Source organism: Fulmarus glacialis, unplaced genomic scaffold, assembly GCF_000690835.1.
Source record: "Fulmarus glacialis isolate BGI_N327 unplaced genomic scaffold, ASM69083v1 scaffold43032, whole genome shotgun sequence".
In the NCBI taxonomy this organism is placed as follows: domain Eukaryota; kingdom Metazoa; phylum Chordata; class Aves; order Procellariiformes; family Procellariidae; genus Fulmarus; species Fulmarus glacialis.
Genome location: NW_009199255.1, coordinates 8,462 through 22,802, shown reverse-complemented (window position 1 = coordinate 22,802; position 14,341 = coordinate 8,462). Strand labels below are relative to the sequence as shown.

The following is a 14,341-nucleotide window of genomic DNA, read 5'->3' as shown; positions in this document are numbered from 1 at the left end:
AGCTACAGCACAGGACTGGAGATGGAGGATTATTTGATTTTGAAAGCATTGTCTTGCCAGTGGGCTAAGATGAATAGCTGAAGGCAGCAGGCAGGGTTACAAAGATGCTGACCTATTGGACTGGGCTATGAACTGATGGAGGGGAGTGACTTGGATAGACAGAGGATGACAACAGGTCTTACGGCACTATGCCTTCCTTTCTGTAGTCCTTCTGATTTCTGGTGGCTGATACAAAATGAGCTGTAGTCCCAGAAGTAGTGAGATAATGTGAGTGACATGTTAAGACTTGGAGCTGGCAATTATCTAATTCTCTGCCCTATTTATTGTGACATTTTGTCTTTTCACCTCCCTGTTAGAATATCCGCATACGTTCTGTGACAGGAGTTGGGTTCTACATGCCAGCAGGGAAGATCAGAGGCACATTGGCATCACGATTCCTGATGGTGGATGGTGAAAAGGTGGCCACTGGGTCATACAGGTGGGTCGCTCTTGCTTTCGGCAAAGCCACATTCTTTGTGTAAAGAGTGGCTTGTGGCTTTGCTTGAGAATCTTCTTCCCATGTTATTCCCTTTCTTATCCCAGCCTCCGTACTCTGTGTAGCATCTGTAGAAATTGGGGTGGGACGACAGAGAAGGTGTGTCGTGGTTTTACCCGGCAGGCAGCCCAACACCACACAGCTGTTCGCTCCCCCGCCCGCAGTGGGATGGGGGAGAGAATTGGAAAAAAGGTAAAACTTGTGGGTTGAGATAAAGACAATTTAATAGGACAGAAAAGGAAGGGAAAATAATAATAATGATAAAAGAATATACAAAACAAGTGATGGACAATGCAATTGCTCACCATCCACTGACCAATGCCCAGCCAGCTCCCGAGCAGTGGCTGTGACCCCCATCCCGGCCAATTCCCCCCAGTTTTTTGTTCAGCATGGTGTCATATGGTACGGAATATCCCTTTGGCCAGTTTGGGTCAGCTGTCCTGGCTGCGTCCCCTCCCAGCTTCTTGTGCACCCCCCAGCCTCCTCGCTGGCAGGGCAGTATGAGAAGCTGAAAAGTCCTTGACTTAGTGTAAGCACTGCTCAGCAACAACTACAACATCAGTGTGTTGTCAACATTATTCTCATCCTAAATCCAAAACACAGCACTATACCAGCTACTAGGAAGAAAATTAACTCTATTCCAGCTGAAACCAGAACAAGGTGGCATAGAGCACAAGCTGCTCCTGAGAGAACGGAATATGCCCATGCTAGTGGACCATTTCAGTGGGCTAGAGATAGTTCCACACTGCATCAGGTGGTGGTCTGCAAGGACTCCCCAGCAGCCACTGTGCTCAGTTCTCTTCAGTGAGGTTTTCAGTCTGGAGACTCCTCCTGTTGATGCAGTGTTGCTTTTTTAAAAGGGTAAACTGTCCTTTAGAGTTTTAGGGCCTTTTCTTCCAGATCTGGACTGCATGCCTAATAAAGAACAATAATAAAGAGCTTCATGTATCTATCCTGACCCATCTTGGCAAGGGCATATGGGCAAATGGCACAATGCTACATATTCCCATGTAGTGTCTTAGATATTGTTAAGTGCGCTGGATCAAGTATGCACCCAAAAATCTAATGTCAGTTCTGTTTCCTACTCTTAGCTTCACATGGAGTTCATCCCACATTGACAGAAACATCCTGCTAGTCTTGACAGGACAGCACGTGGAGATGTTTGACGTTGAGTTTCGTGAGCTCTATGCCATCTCAGAGGAGGTTAATTTCTACAAGGAACTGGGTATTGCTAACCCATTCCTTCCCGGAATTGGGAAGCCAGGCCTTCATTCCTCCACTGTGGCTCGGAAGTTCATTAACCCCAAGTATGGTTTAGTGGCAGGGGCAACCCGTGGTGATATGATGCTCTGGGCTTCACGACACAGGCAGGATAATCAGGGGAACATGGAAAAGGAAGAAACAAGTGAGTCAAAGAAACGGTTAAATCAGTTTCTGAATGACTTAATCACATTGGAGCAAGAGTTCCCAGAAATTGATCCACCTCTGGAGAACTTGAACAAGCTGAATCGGAGCCCGCAGAAACTGTTCTCACGGCTCCACATGGACCTGAAAAATAAATCCAAATCCAGAGAGTCTATTAGAGATGTGAAGAAAGAAGATGCACAGGCCAATTCAAAGCAAGGAAAACGGTTTGCCAGTGGGCTTTTCAGTCGCAAGGCCAAAAGGTCTCCAGGCTCAAGCATTGAGGCCAATTCTTTTGCCAGTGAAGGACATTCAGGAGAAGACCTTGGGAACATGAAACTGGAATATGAGCGTCTCAGCATTGGCCATGCCAGTGTTCGGAGCACTGGAGGCATCTCAGGTAAAATCTCTTCTACCGGCATGTTCTGCTTCTGTGTCCCTTGTTCTGAGTTTGGTTGATTGGTGCAAACATATTCAATACAGGCACCTGTGAGCAGATCCTGTTATTTCCTCTATATTAAAATGAGTGGGATCAAAGAAGAGTAGAAGTTGTATCAAATAATACAGGCAATTTAAGATGAAGGCAATTTAATGGCAGTCTTATTGTAAAGTTGGTACTTCTCATGTAAATGTTTTCTCATACTTCTCAGCAAGCAGGTATGGGACAAAGGGAGTGAATGTCTCCTTCTGTAAAACAGGTTGCGTATGCAGTTCTTGAAGTGCACTGCTGTAATAAACAGCAGCAGTGCGTTCACTATTGTAGTGGCTAGCAGGGTACAGACAGATTTTCAGTGTAAACCCTCCTTTCCTCATTTGGGTTTAGTCGGGTGCGTTTACTGTGACAAGTTACTGGTGGAGAAAAGAGGAAAACGTGTTTATGTTGAGGTGAGGTGAGGGGGCAAGGAGTGGAGGAGAGGGTGGAAGTCTTTTTAATTTGCTCCTTTGTCACCTTCTGAAATGGGGAAGGTGGTCGTGAAAATAGAAGCTATGGAGAAGTACTAGATCTCAGATTTCTTTGACTGATATTTTCACTAAGTCCTTCCAAGGCTTCATCCGGTTGAAGACACAAATGATAAAGATTTCTCCAAATTTATGAGTTCATAGCTAACCTCCCAATGTTTTAGATGTTTTGTCAGATTGAAGTAAATCTGTGGACTATTCAGCCTGATTGTCTTCCTCTCTGTGAGCTGTGATGGGTGTCAATACATCCTGCGCCAGCAGGAAAATAAACTAGTTCCAGGGAGAAAATGTCTTCTCAACTTGTCTGGCCAGAGACCATTCTGTGCTCTGATGAATGCGAAATGCAGGTGTAGAGAGACTGAATTCCCTTGAGCCTGCCGTGATGTGTCATTGAAAGACATTCTCCTGAGACCAAAAAGAAAAGCAAGATATTGGGAAGGTCAACAATAGCAATTGATTAAGTTCTTAGAAATATTTCTGGCTGAATGAAGGACAGACTCAAATATGCCAAACGAACACAAGAGAGAGGAACTGTATGAAGGCATAGATAGGTTATTTAAGACTATACTAGACCCATCTCAGGATGTGTGTTCGGCATTTGGGGAGGCAGAAGTAAACCTTGGTCTAAAGAGGTCCTCTCTCCAAATCACTTTAAGTCTTGAGCACAGACAGTATGTGCTGCTGGGCCCCATTCCTCAGAGCCAGGAAAAACGAAATCCGTGGAGACCTATGGGGAGATGTATGGGCATTTCCTTTCAGAGGAATGGACCTGCAGAGGGCTTGCACTACCCTCTAGTGACAGAAGTAGGGAATTGTGTAATCTCTGATTTGTTAGCACTTTACAGTATCAGAGATTCCCTACGTTTCTCACCATCAGCTGTTTTAAAGCAGACAGCCCGCCACTCCCACAATGTCATGATGCAATTAGGCCCAGATTAAGGCACGAAAGAGATTGATGTCTCTAACTGAACAGTGGGGTGCTGCGCCCTTCTGGGGCATTGCACAGTCAGGGCAGCTGGGATGTCCCTATTCCTTTTAACACAGTGGGTCTGTACCAGACAGTCTGATGCTTGGTCTGGACCATTTCCACAAAGACACTATCATGCTATTATGTTCAGGTTTTATTTATTGCCACTGCTACTTCCTGAGGGCTGCCACCTCTTTCAATAAAGGGGAAGGAAGAATTGAGAACAGGTGCAGGGAAGGCACAGAGGTCCGGCACACCACCCTTCCCGCTGTGCTCTTCCTGACCTGGTAAGTCTTTCCAAGGAGTCCATGCAAGTATTTTTTTGTTTTATGCAAATTTAGAATGCCTGTTCATGGTGGCAATGGGAGACTCCACAGCTCTTGAGGTATGGTATAAGTATACTTTGGTCACCGGGTGTTGTAAAAGGCTGGAGGAAGATCACTACTTGTGTGTTGCTTTTGAATTGAATCACTGTTCCTGAGAGAAAGCTTCTCTAGTCTAGTGGTACCAAAGTGGCATGTGAAGAGAGATGATAGAGGGCACATTAGAAAGATGGAGACTCATGAGAAAGAGGAAAAAAATGAATCACCACAAAGGATGCTGCAGCTACTTCATCATCCTTCATTAGGATTTAATAAAAAATTCTTGAACATGGGCATGGAATAGAGTTCCAGTTTCAAGATAAAAATAGGAGGCACTTTGTTCTTGGGTAACTGTGGAACTGACTTACTTTTAAAAGTTGAAGTTATCTTTGGGCAGTTCTCATAAAAACTGATGCTGTGATACTCAGGTGACAGAAGGGAGGTAAGAAGTGGAAATGAAGGAGGAAGAATGTGCTTGGTATGCAGTCAGGTTAGGATGTAATTATGCAGAGCTTCACGGTTTTACATAGCTGCCCTTACCTTTTGTGAAGACTAAACAGCACACTTAAGCCCTGTGGGCCTGCTTGTGCACACATCCTCCAAAGTCACTATTAATTCTGTAGTACAACAGAGACACATCCCACCTTGCAAATGCATAGAGAGATCAGATCCACACCCTGAGTAGCTCACAGAGTAGTTGAAAGACATCATTCAAGCAGGTTAAAGGTCAGGTTCAGTCTTGTAAGAGCAAATGGTGATGAAGAGACTCTGAACCGGGAAGGGAAGTGATGAAAATGTGTTCTGTGACAGACTCTGAAAATCTGACTGGGTATTTACATGCTAGGAAGTGATACCTACAAGTCAGAATTGGGAGTCTGGAAAATACAAGGGTTACAGATAGTAATGTCCCAAACTAAGTGTCGAAATTAACACCCTGAGGTGTTGTCCTAGCACACTGCATGGAGATTGTGCTTTGTCTTACAAGGCTTTCTTCAAACCACATCATCAAACTGACACAAGTCTTGAATTTCACTGTTGTCCGCTTAGGAACACAACAGCAGCAGCTCTGAACCTGACCAGAATCTTGTTAATTTTAAGCTGCTGCTGGGCAGACTGTGATCAGCAAAGACACTGATGTCTGTGTGTGGTTCCTGGGAAATACTGCAAGGCTCTGAAAGCTGTGTGCCTTTGGAAGGCGCTGGCTTCTTGTTTTGTTTTCTCCTCTGCAAGAAGCAAAGTGGGCTCATTCAGGAGGGTCTGCTGACCTGAGTTTCTCCATACATCTCCACACATCTTCGCTCCTTGTAAGCCTTGGTTGCAGCACACATATACTTAATAGCAGGATTTCGTGTTTCACTTTTGGGTACTTCTTGCAACAGAAAAGGGGATTTACCCTAGGCCCTGCAATACTGCAGAAATAGCTGCTTAGTTATCACCGGTGTTTTTCAGCCAAAGTGGGATTATATGGATGGGTGGTAACTGGAATTTTCAGCCTCTCTTCTAAAGAGAAAGAGGGAAATGTTTTTGGGGACATACAAGGAGGGTGTTTGCTCTAACTGTAGCGGGATCTGTAGAAAAAGGTCAGAAGACAAGAGTAGAAAGTGAGAAGAATAAAGGAGTTGGGAGTTGAGATTAAGCAGAGGAGCACAGACACTTTTGAAAGTAAACATGAGGGTCTTGAATGTAATACAGACAGGGAGGGGAACAGGGTGGTGAGGAGATAGGAGTAATGATAAACTTAGTAGTAACATACAGAATGGGGCAGGGGGGGACAGGAGGTAGAATGAAATGCCATGGGGCGATGTGGGGAGGAGGCAGTAGCACACAGAGCAGCCACAAAAGTGAGGGGGGCTTGCAGTGCAGCCTCCCATGTGGATATCAAGAAGTTGCAGTATGGAAGAAGGTGGAGAGGAGGAAGGGGAGAGGAGAGAGCTTTTTTCTTCCCCATTACCTACAGGTGAGGAGAATGTTGATAAAATACCCACAAGCAAGAGTGTGACATGAAAAATGATTCATTTGAAGCCCAGTTCAGAGGCAGTGCTTGGAGTGAAAGCTCCCTCATCTCAGCAACGTTGAGACTTCTCAGTAGCATGTCACCATAACCTGTGGCAGTTTTCCTTCCCTGTTCTACTCTGTACTGGCCACTGGCTCCAACTGCTTGGGAGATGCACATATATCTTCCTTCTGTAGAAATACATGAGTGAGATCTGCCCTTCTTCAGAGTGACTGCATGCCGTGTGGCAGCCCCTCTCAGTACATACTGCCCTGGGCTATATGATACGTAAGCCTTGCTGAGCTCAGAGCACAGCAGAGCTCCCTGACTTGCCAAAGCCTATGCAAACCCACTTTAGTACAGTGCTTTGAAAAAACTATGCTGGTGCATCCAGACCAACATCTGGCTGTAACAAAGGAGATCAGACAGCAGTGCAAGCGTTGAAAAGTACAGATACTGGGAGCAGAAGGAATCCATAGAGTGATCAATGAAAAAACCCTAAGATGATAAAAAACTGGGGCAGTGTACTATGCTACTTAAGTGAGAGAGACACTGAGGCCTCAGGATTTCTCTTGCAAAGGAAATGGTGGAAATACCGGCACTTGAGATGTTTAAAACTGGATGTGAAAAAACCTCTCCTGAGAATATATGTGGGGATCAAATGGATGAGATGACCTGACTTTTTTTTTTTTCATCCCTCACTCTGTGGAAAACCTCCTACCCAAGTCATGTCCAGACTGTTTTTCAGTGCCAACTGAGACCTCTGATTACACTGAAGCTGGCCTGGGTACAGGCCAAAGGTTGGAAATACTTCTCCAGTGGTTTTCTCCACCGTATACTCTGAATTTGCTCTTATTTTAATGCCTCTTCATTTCACAATAGTAGGAAATAAAATCACGAGAAAGCACGGAGTAATGTAGGTCTAACACAAGGTATATAGTAAATAACGAGAGAGGATTGAAGCATGAGTCCAAACTTTACCCAGGTCTTATTTACTTAACATTAACATTACTTTTAACTTCTTTTCATTCCAGGTAACGTGGGTCCAAACTCCACTACGAGCGATAAAAACAAACAACCTACCTGTGTGTTATCTTGATTGGGAAGGATTGTCTGGAGAACTGAAGACTGAACAAGCTGGAACAGTAATCTCTTGATTGATTTTGAACCTACAGCCATGTCCTCACTCAGTGGTCTGTCAAGCCACTGCACGGTCCTGGATGCACCTGGCACCCCCAGCTAAAGCACATTTACTGGGTGAAGCGTAGACTTTGGATTGTCGGTCCCTTAAATGAGGGTTAGTGATGAATGTATTAGTCCATATGTCGGTGTGCACACATATTTTATATATAAAAACAACTGTGATGACTGGTCTCAGAGCTCGCCCTGTGTCCAGATAAATGCAGGAGATTTTCTGACTTACTTGTGCTGCTACTTCAGTCTGTCTAGCTGCAGACTCAGAATCACTGTGTTGCATTGTTTACTCTACTGCACTGCAGAAATGTATTGGTCTGACTGGCTGGAAAGCTAAATCCAATCGAAGTGGCAAATTCTGTGTGAAATAAGGATGTTTACAGACCGCGTAGCAATCCTTTGACAACAAGGAATCTTCCTGTAGATTCCTGTTGTCACTTATTCACATAGAAATGAGTGGTCAGGGAGAAGGGTTTAGCTAGCAGAGGCCAACAGATTAGTATCTTAACTGTTTCATGTCATAAATATAGCAGTCAAACAAAGTGATTTAGCAAGAATGTAGTAAAGAGAAAAAATTGAATATAGGGGGTTGTTTAACCTGCAGGTGAGACTGGGTCAAGAGAAATGCCTTATAAGGAGGACTGGGCAGGATCTGGGAGCAATAATGCAGCCTTCAGTGGCTGTTCAAAATCCTGTTTGTTGCTAATTCAGCAATACTTTACCATTCATGGAAACAGAATGATTAAGGAGCACATCTTTGAGGCTTGAAAGAGGAAGCAGAGGAGCATACAAGCTTTGCAAATGTTCCTTTTTTTTTTTTTTTAAGTTAACCTTTCCAAACTCTAAATCATGATAAAATCAAGAGCTTTGATCCATAAGAAGCACTGCATGCAATCACACCAAAGGCCATCTGATCTGCTATCCTGTCTCTGAGGAGAGCCAGTAATAGGTGGTCACAGAAGCATAAAATGTAAAGCTCTTATGCAGAGGTCTTTCTCCGACACTGTTCCAGCAGTCTATGGCTTTTCTGAACCGGCAGTTCTTCTGGACCTGGCCTTAATGAATGCACTTAGCCCCTTTTTAAAAATCCTTTTCTACTTTTGGCCTCCACAGTGTTCTGTGGCAATGAACCCTGAGTTCATCATGTGGTATGAAAAAGAACTGTTATCAGGCTGTTTTAATGGTTTTCTTGATGATTTCATCGAGTGACCCTTATTCTTCCACTGTCAGATACAGTGATGACCACCTCTATTACTTGTCTCCTTGCCACTTGTGATTTTACAGACCTATGTCATATATGTCCTCAGTCATCACTTTTTCCAAGTTGCAGGTTCATGGTATACGTAGCTATTCATTACATGGGACCTGTTTGACACCTCTGTCCTCTTGTTCACTGGCCCTTTTCCAGTTCTACCCACTAACAGAGTAGAGAAGCAGGTTGTTTTTGTTTCTTCAGTGTGTGGATTGATGTTTCACTCTGCTTTCTTGCCATCTAAATTACATACTCTGCTGTCATAAATAAGCCCTCTTGTGATACCTAAGAAATATAAATCTTAATTGTAAGTAGACACCTGAAAACTAACATACCTACTTGCCAAAAACTATATGGACATAAGAAAAACACAGGTTTAGTTTTCTTTCTTTTTATTTAGAGAAAATTGGGTTGTTTCAGTGCACAAGAAATTCACAGCAAAGACAACTGCTGCACTCCCAACACAGAACAAGCTGTTCCAAAGACTCTTCTAGGTGCTGGGTTGTAGTAGTGGTTGTTACACTGAAACAACTGCCTAGAGTTGATGACAAAATTGATTGATTGATTGATTGATTGATAGATAACTGCCTTTCCTGGAAGTGTATTTAACTTGAATGGCAAGCAGGTCTGTTTTACTCTGAGTTTACCCTATAGACTGTCTTGAGACCCTAAAATACCAAACTATTGTGCCCTCTACTAAACATACTCAGTGGGTTAAATGCTTGCTACTCTATATAGCTATTCTATATAGCCTTCTGGGAATAAGCTGTAGTTTTACAGCTGGGTCTGTCAGCTCCTATTATCAGCAGTGTTTTATAAAATTCTTCCTGGTAATGGGAGAAAAAAGGTGTTGGAAATGACACCATCACTTGGACGAAGAAGTAACTTAATACACAAGTTATCCTGTTGGCTTCAGGTGTACTGCTCATGTGCCAAAAGCTACTCGGCTGTATGTTTGTAGGATTGTCTAAAATGGCTTGATTTTGCCATACTTCCGTTATTCTCTAGACGTTTGGGAGATTTTTTTTCTCTCCTTGTATTTATTTCACTTTGTTAGCAGAGATCAGAGATAAAGTTATCAGGCCAACATTGTTCCACTTTTTGTGCTGATAAGAACATTGTCATCTGGTGCTTCCTTGTTCTCCCAGACTTTTAAAATATTTATTTATTTATTAATTGTGCAATAGGTTAATTAACTAATTAGTACCATGTTGATATATATGGTCAGGTTTTCCAGGAAGTCCTCTATCTCTTTGGTTTTATATTGTTGTTGCTTCATCTTGGGTGGAGTGACTTCACAAATAGTCCGAGAGGCTGATTTCACTTGCCCTTCCTTTCCTTTTGTGCTTGCTTATTAATGTGCTTTACTTTCTCTTTCCTGTGACAGACGTGAGAGCACTTTTCTTTAACCTCATCAGCTAACAGGATCTCCCTTCCAATGAGAGCCTCTCATCTGTTTGTCTTCTGTTTTGTTGCCACTCCAGTTCCTGAAAGGTAGTGTTTACTTGTTTTTAAATTCCTTCCCCTGTCACAGAAGTCGAGTCTCATGCGTTGACTCCAGGGTCTAGTAAAATTCCTTAGGCTTATCACGCACTGTTTAATTACTTAATTTGAGAGGGCAAACTTGCTTTCTTGCATGATATGAATCTGCTCCTTAAACTCAGCGTGACTCTTTGGGGATGCATGCAGCCTTGCTGATCCAGAGTGGATGTTTCAGACTCTGGTGGAACTTGTTCTTCCCTGAAGATAAGATCAGCTGAACTTGGACTATTTGGCTGCTCCTATAGCAACAGATATGAGTCCGGGTGAGGTGACTGCATTTATTTTGATTAGTTTTGCTAATTGTGGTTCTTGATGAGTGCTAGAAACCTGAAGCTGTGACCTGTAAAATGAATCTCTATCACTCTCTAGATAAAATGTGGTTGATGGTGCTGCAGGGCAGAGGGGCAAGGAGCAGTGGTTATGAATTCTGTTGGAAGTCTGCAAGCAGAGGCTGAAGGTACTGCAGTACCTACAGCAGTCTTCAAATAAGCTATCATTTGGTCCTTGCCCAAGAAGCCACCTCTTGCACCCAAGTCACTAACCTCCCAAGGGGGCGGGAAAGATGGGAGACATTTGTTGTTCTGTTGCTATTTTAAAGCACAGATTAGCTCTCTTTGTTATCTGTGTCCTGACCCTGGACAATCCCAAGAGGACGCCTGTTCTCCAGATCTTGTTTACTCTTTGACTTGTCAGCCCAGGTTTGCTGATCTGCGTGGCGTACCATAGGGCCTACGCTTGCGGTCCTGGTTTTGGACAGAGGGTAACGAAGCTGGGGCTCACGGCTTGCTCTTTTTGACGTGAAATGGTGAGTGGTTCTGAATGAGCCCCTTGGCTGAATGTGTGCCTTCTGGGTTTCTTTTGGTATGCATTTGTATATTTAATGTATATGTGTCCAGTGAATTATGCCAGAGACCTTTTCTAAGTCAAACAAATAAACTCTTTACTGTGTTACATTCAGATAGTTTGTTCATTGGTGTCACGTTTAATTTCTCAGCTACAGTTCCTGTTTTTTGGGGATTTTTCGACTTCTTTGTTGAGAACCTCTAGTGTCTGGATTAGAGCAGGTTTCTGTGTAACACGTGAACATCTTTGGCCAATGTTTGGCGGTGCTTGTTAAAAGGTATGTGGGCAGCTAAATTCCCCACAAGTACGGTAACCTGTGGCTTTGAGTGCCTTGAGAGAGACTAATTTATTCCTGCTTTCTCGTTGCTGGAGTAGGCTGTAGCAGATGAGCGCTTCAGTTTTTCTTTGTTTTCTTTATTTTTTACTGCTGCTCTCTTTGCAACTGAACTGTACCTTGCTGCAGCTGGAAATGCATCTGACGAAGTGCCACCTCTGTTTCCCTTTCCATCTTTCTTGTATAATTTGTACCCATCAGCAATGACATTTCATTTATGAAACTGAGTCCCTCTGCTACATTTCAGTTTTACCTGGTACAATGTAATCCTTGACATTTAAGTAAAGCTCTTGTTTCCCATGTTCCCTTTGTTTGTGTATACAAAAGCCTGTTTTAAAATTCCGGACCATGTTTCAGAATAAATCCAGCCTCTGTTTTACTTTTTGGGCATTAAGGTACAAGAAAAAGCATTTGCAGTAAACAAAATCTTCATCTTTCTTTCAGTGTTTGAAGTCCACATAGCAATTGCATTCATACTGTTTAAGAGGAGTCTGTCTAATCCAAGCTCGTTTCACAGGGTATGTCAGGGCTCTATGGACCCTGAGCCTCTTTCTTTATAGTATTAGCACCCCCATCACTTTGTGCCTTTTCTTTTTCTGCACTTGTTTTAGGGACGTTCTCCAAGAAAGTAAGATAAACTCGTCCTTCCCCTCGCTTCACTGCTGCTTTAATATTAGACTTTTCTCTTGTTTCTTGACATTTTTGTCTGTGCTCTTTCAAAATCAGGGAGCGGTCCAGGAACGAATGACCTCTTTGTCTCCCTAGACCTTACGTCCCCTGTCCTTAGCCTGCTGAAGAAATGCAAATTTGGGAATCCTCATTAATAAGCAAGGCTTAGGAAAAGCACAGTCAGCGACTGTAGGAACCATCTTGGAAGAGAAACCTATGGATGTAGATGAAACGGTAAGGCCTTTATGCATGTAGCAAGGCTGGCAGATGTTTACCTAACTCTTTGCACAACACCTATTTCTGATCTTTCTTGCAAGTCTGGGCACGTGTACTTGGGGAGTTAGGGTACAGAAAACCACAGCATAACGTACAGTACCCCAGCTGCTCCATTCTCACTCCCAATGTGGGCAAATTTGCCGTGCTTTTCAGTAAGATAGGAAAGTAAGGGACAGTAGCTGAGAAGTGTCTGCACAAGAACTTAGGGACAGAGTAGCTGGTGTATCCTAAATTCATAACATAATATGTCGATGTCTCAAGTTTGGGAGATGTTTCTAATCCTGCTTCTCTCTCCCTTTTCAGCCTGCCTGTCTGCAGTGTCAACTTCTGCCTTTTCATCTGACTTGTTAGATTTTGTTTTCTTTTCCTAAAACATTAGATATGTCACTTGTAGGAGAACTGTAGACATAAAACAGCCCTTCTGCCTGCCTCAGGTAGAAAGCAGCAACTTCCAGATGACGGGGAGTGCTGAAAGACGTGATTTTATAGACACTAGATGCGTGAAACTGCATATAACCAGGAAAACATAACCAAAAGAATTTGTGCAGAAAGCATAGAGGCAAACTACAACATTTGAATAATGAGGATTGTAGCTATTATAGAGGGCCTGAAACCTAGAACATAAAAATGAGAGCTGATTTTAATGCATATACATATAGTAGCCTAGGGAAGGATCAGGGATGTCAGGTTAAGGATATTTTCCATTTGTGAGTATTGACTGTATTCAGGGGGTCCTTTGCCTTTTTAATTTATTTAAAGCAAAAAAAGCTTCTGAGTAGCAAATTTCCAATGTGCAAGAAAGAAAAGTATGTTGCATTAGTGGGCTGTGGACTGATCAGCATTGTGCATGGGCTCGGGGGTGGATTTGGCACACGCCTGCTGTGGGCTGAATGAACACCCGTGTTTCTTCAGCTATTTGATTTACCAAACTGGAGTGGCTGTTACAGGAAGGATATTGCTTTCTGCAGTCGGACCAATAGCCAACTGATTGCAGGATGGAGCACCAATATCAAGACTCTCCAGCCTTTGTACCGTGGCAGGTGTTGTGCCCTTTTATTTAAAAGTGCCCAAAGCAGTACTCCCAAGCCAAGGGCTAAGACATGCGAGCTAAATGAACATGAGAGCATAGGGTGACAAAGGAATAGGAACACTTCTGCGAGATCTGCATCCTTGTGATATGGCTGGTGGAACACATTGGTCTGTGCTTCCCCTGAACCGGCTACAGACTAATGGTAGGATGGAGAATGGGGAAAAAAATTGAGCACACAAGAGAGCAGGCTGCTTGCTCCGGAGTGGGATCCCACATAAAGCATTAAAAACAAAGAATGTCTTGCACGCCAACAGGGTGTGTGGGATAGGAATGTCAGTTGTCTGTATCTGCAGAACTGCAGCAGCCCAGGTCTGGGGTTTTGCACACTTGGGATTGTGAAGAATATAAATGTTACACCCGAGTGTTTATGTAGGCAGACCCTTGTGTGTGAGGTTCCCCCTAGGACATAAGAAAAGGTGTAAGTGCTGCTGCTTGGTTATAAAGGGCAGAACCATACTTGCCCCTTCTTGCATTGTTCGGTGGGTGTTGTGCTTAAGAAATGTAGGGGCTACTTCATTATTATTACGCTCTGGCTTTTCTTCAGTACTAGAGGAAACAATAAGGAACTTCCAGGTAGCTGGGGTCTAACTTCTGTAGAAGGGACACTTCCACAAAGAAAGATAATTAAAAGAAAAAGCTAGCCCCCTGAGAAATTACAGTATATTTGGTGAAACTCTGTGTGAAATCTCAAGGTGTAGATGCTGGACAACCTTGGGAAAAGGGCATTTACCTCAAGTGTTTGAAAAGAAAAGCTATTTAAACTTTGAAAGAGCTATTGGTTTTATTGCAATATTTATGATCCTCTCTTTATAGGTCATGCAACCATTTCCTTAGTTATCCTTAATCTCCTACGAGAAATTCTTTCCCTTGGCTGGCAGTTTCCTTGTGCTGAGCACTTGCACTACAGAAACAGAAAATAG

The 14,341-nt window shown here is 43.2% G+C and overlaps 1 protein-coding gene across 1 annotated transcript; it reads left to right on the top strand.

Annotated features, from left to right (window-relative positions):
- Positions 1-356: 356 nt before the first annotated feature.
- Positions 357-7,320, top strand: FAM83F (family with sequence similarity 83, member F; the record flags this gene model as incomplete). Its single annotated transcript, XM_009573187.1, has 3 exons — positions 357-478; positions 1,627-2,339; positions 7,256-7,320. Coding segments are annotated over 3 exons (900 nt in total), but the record flags the coding sequence as incomplete, so codon positions are not given.
- Between the last annotated feature and the right edge of the window lie 7,021 nt (positions 7,321-14,341).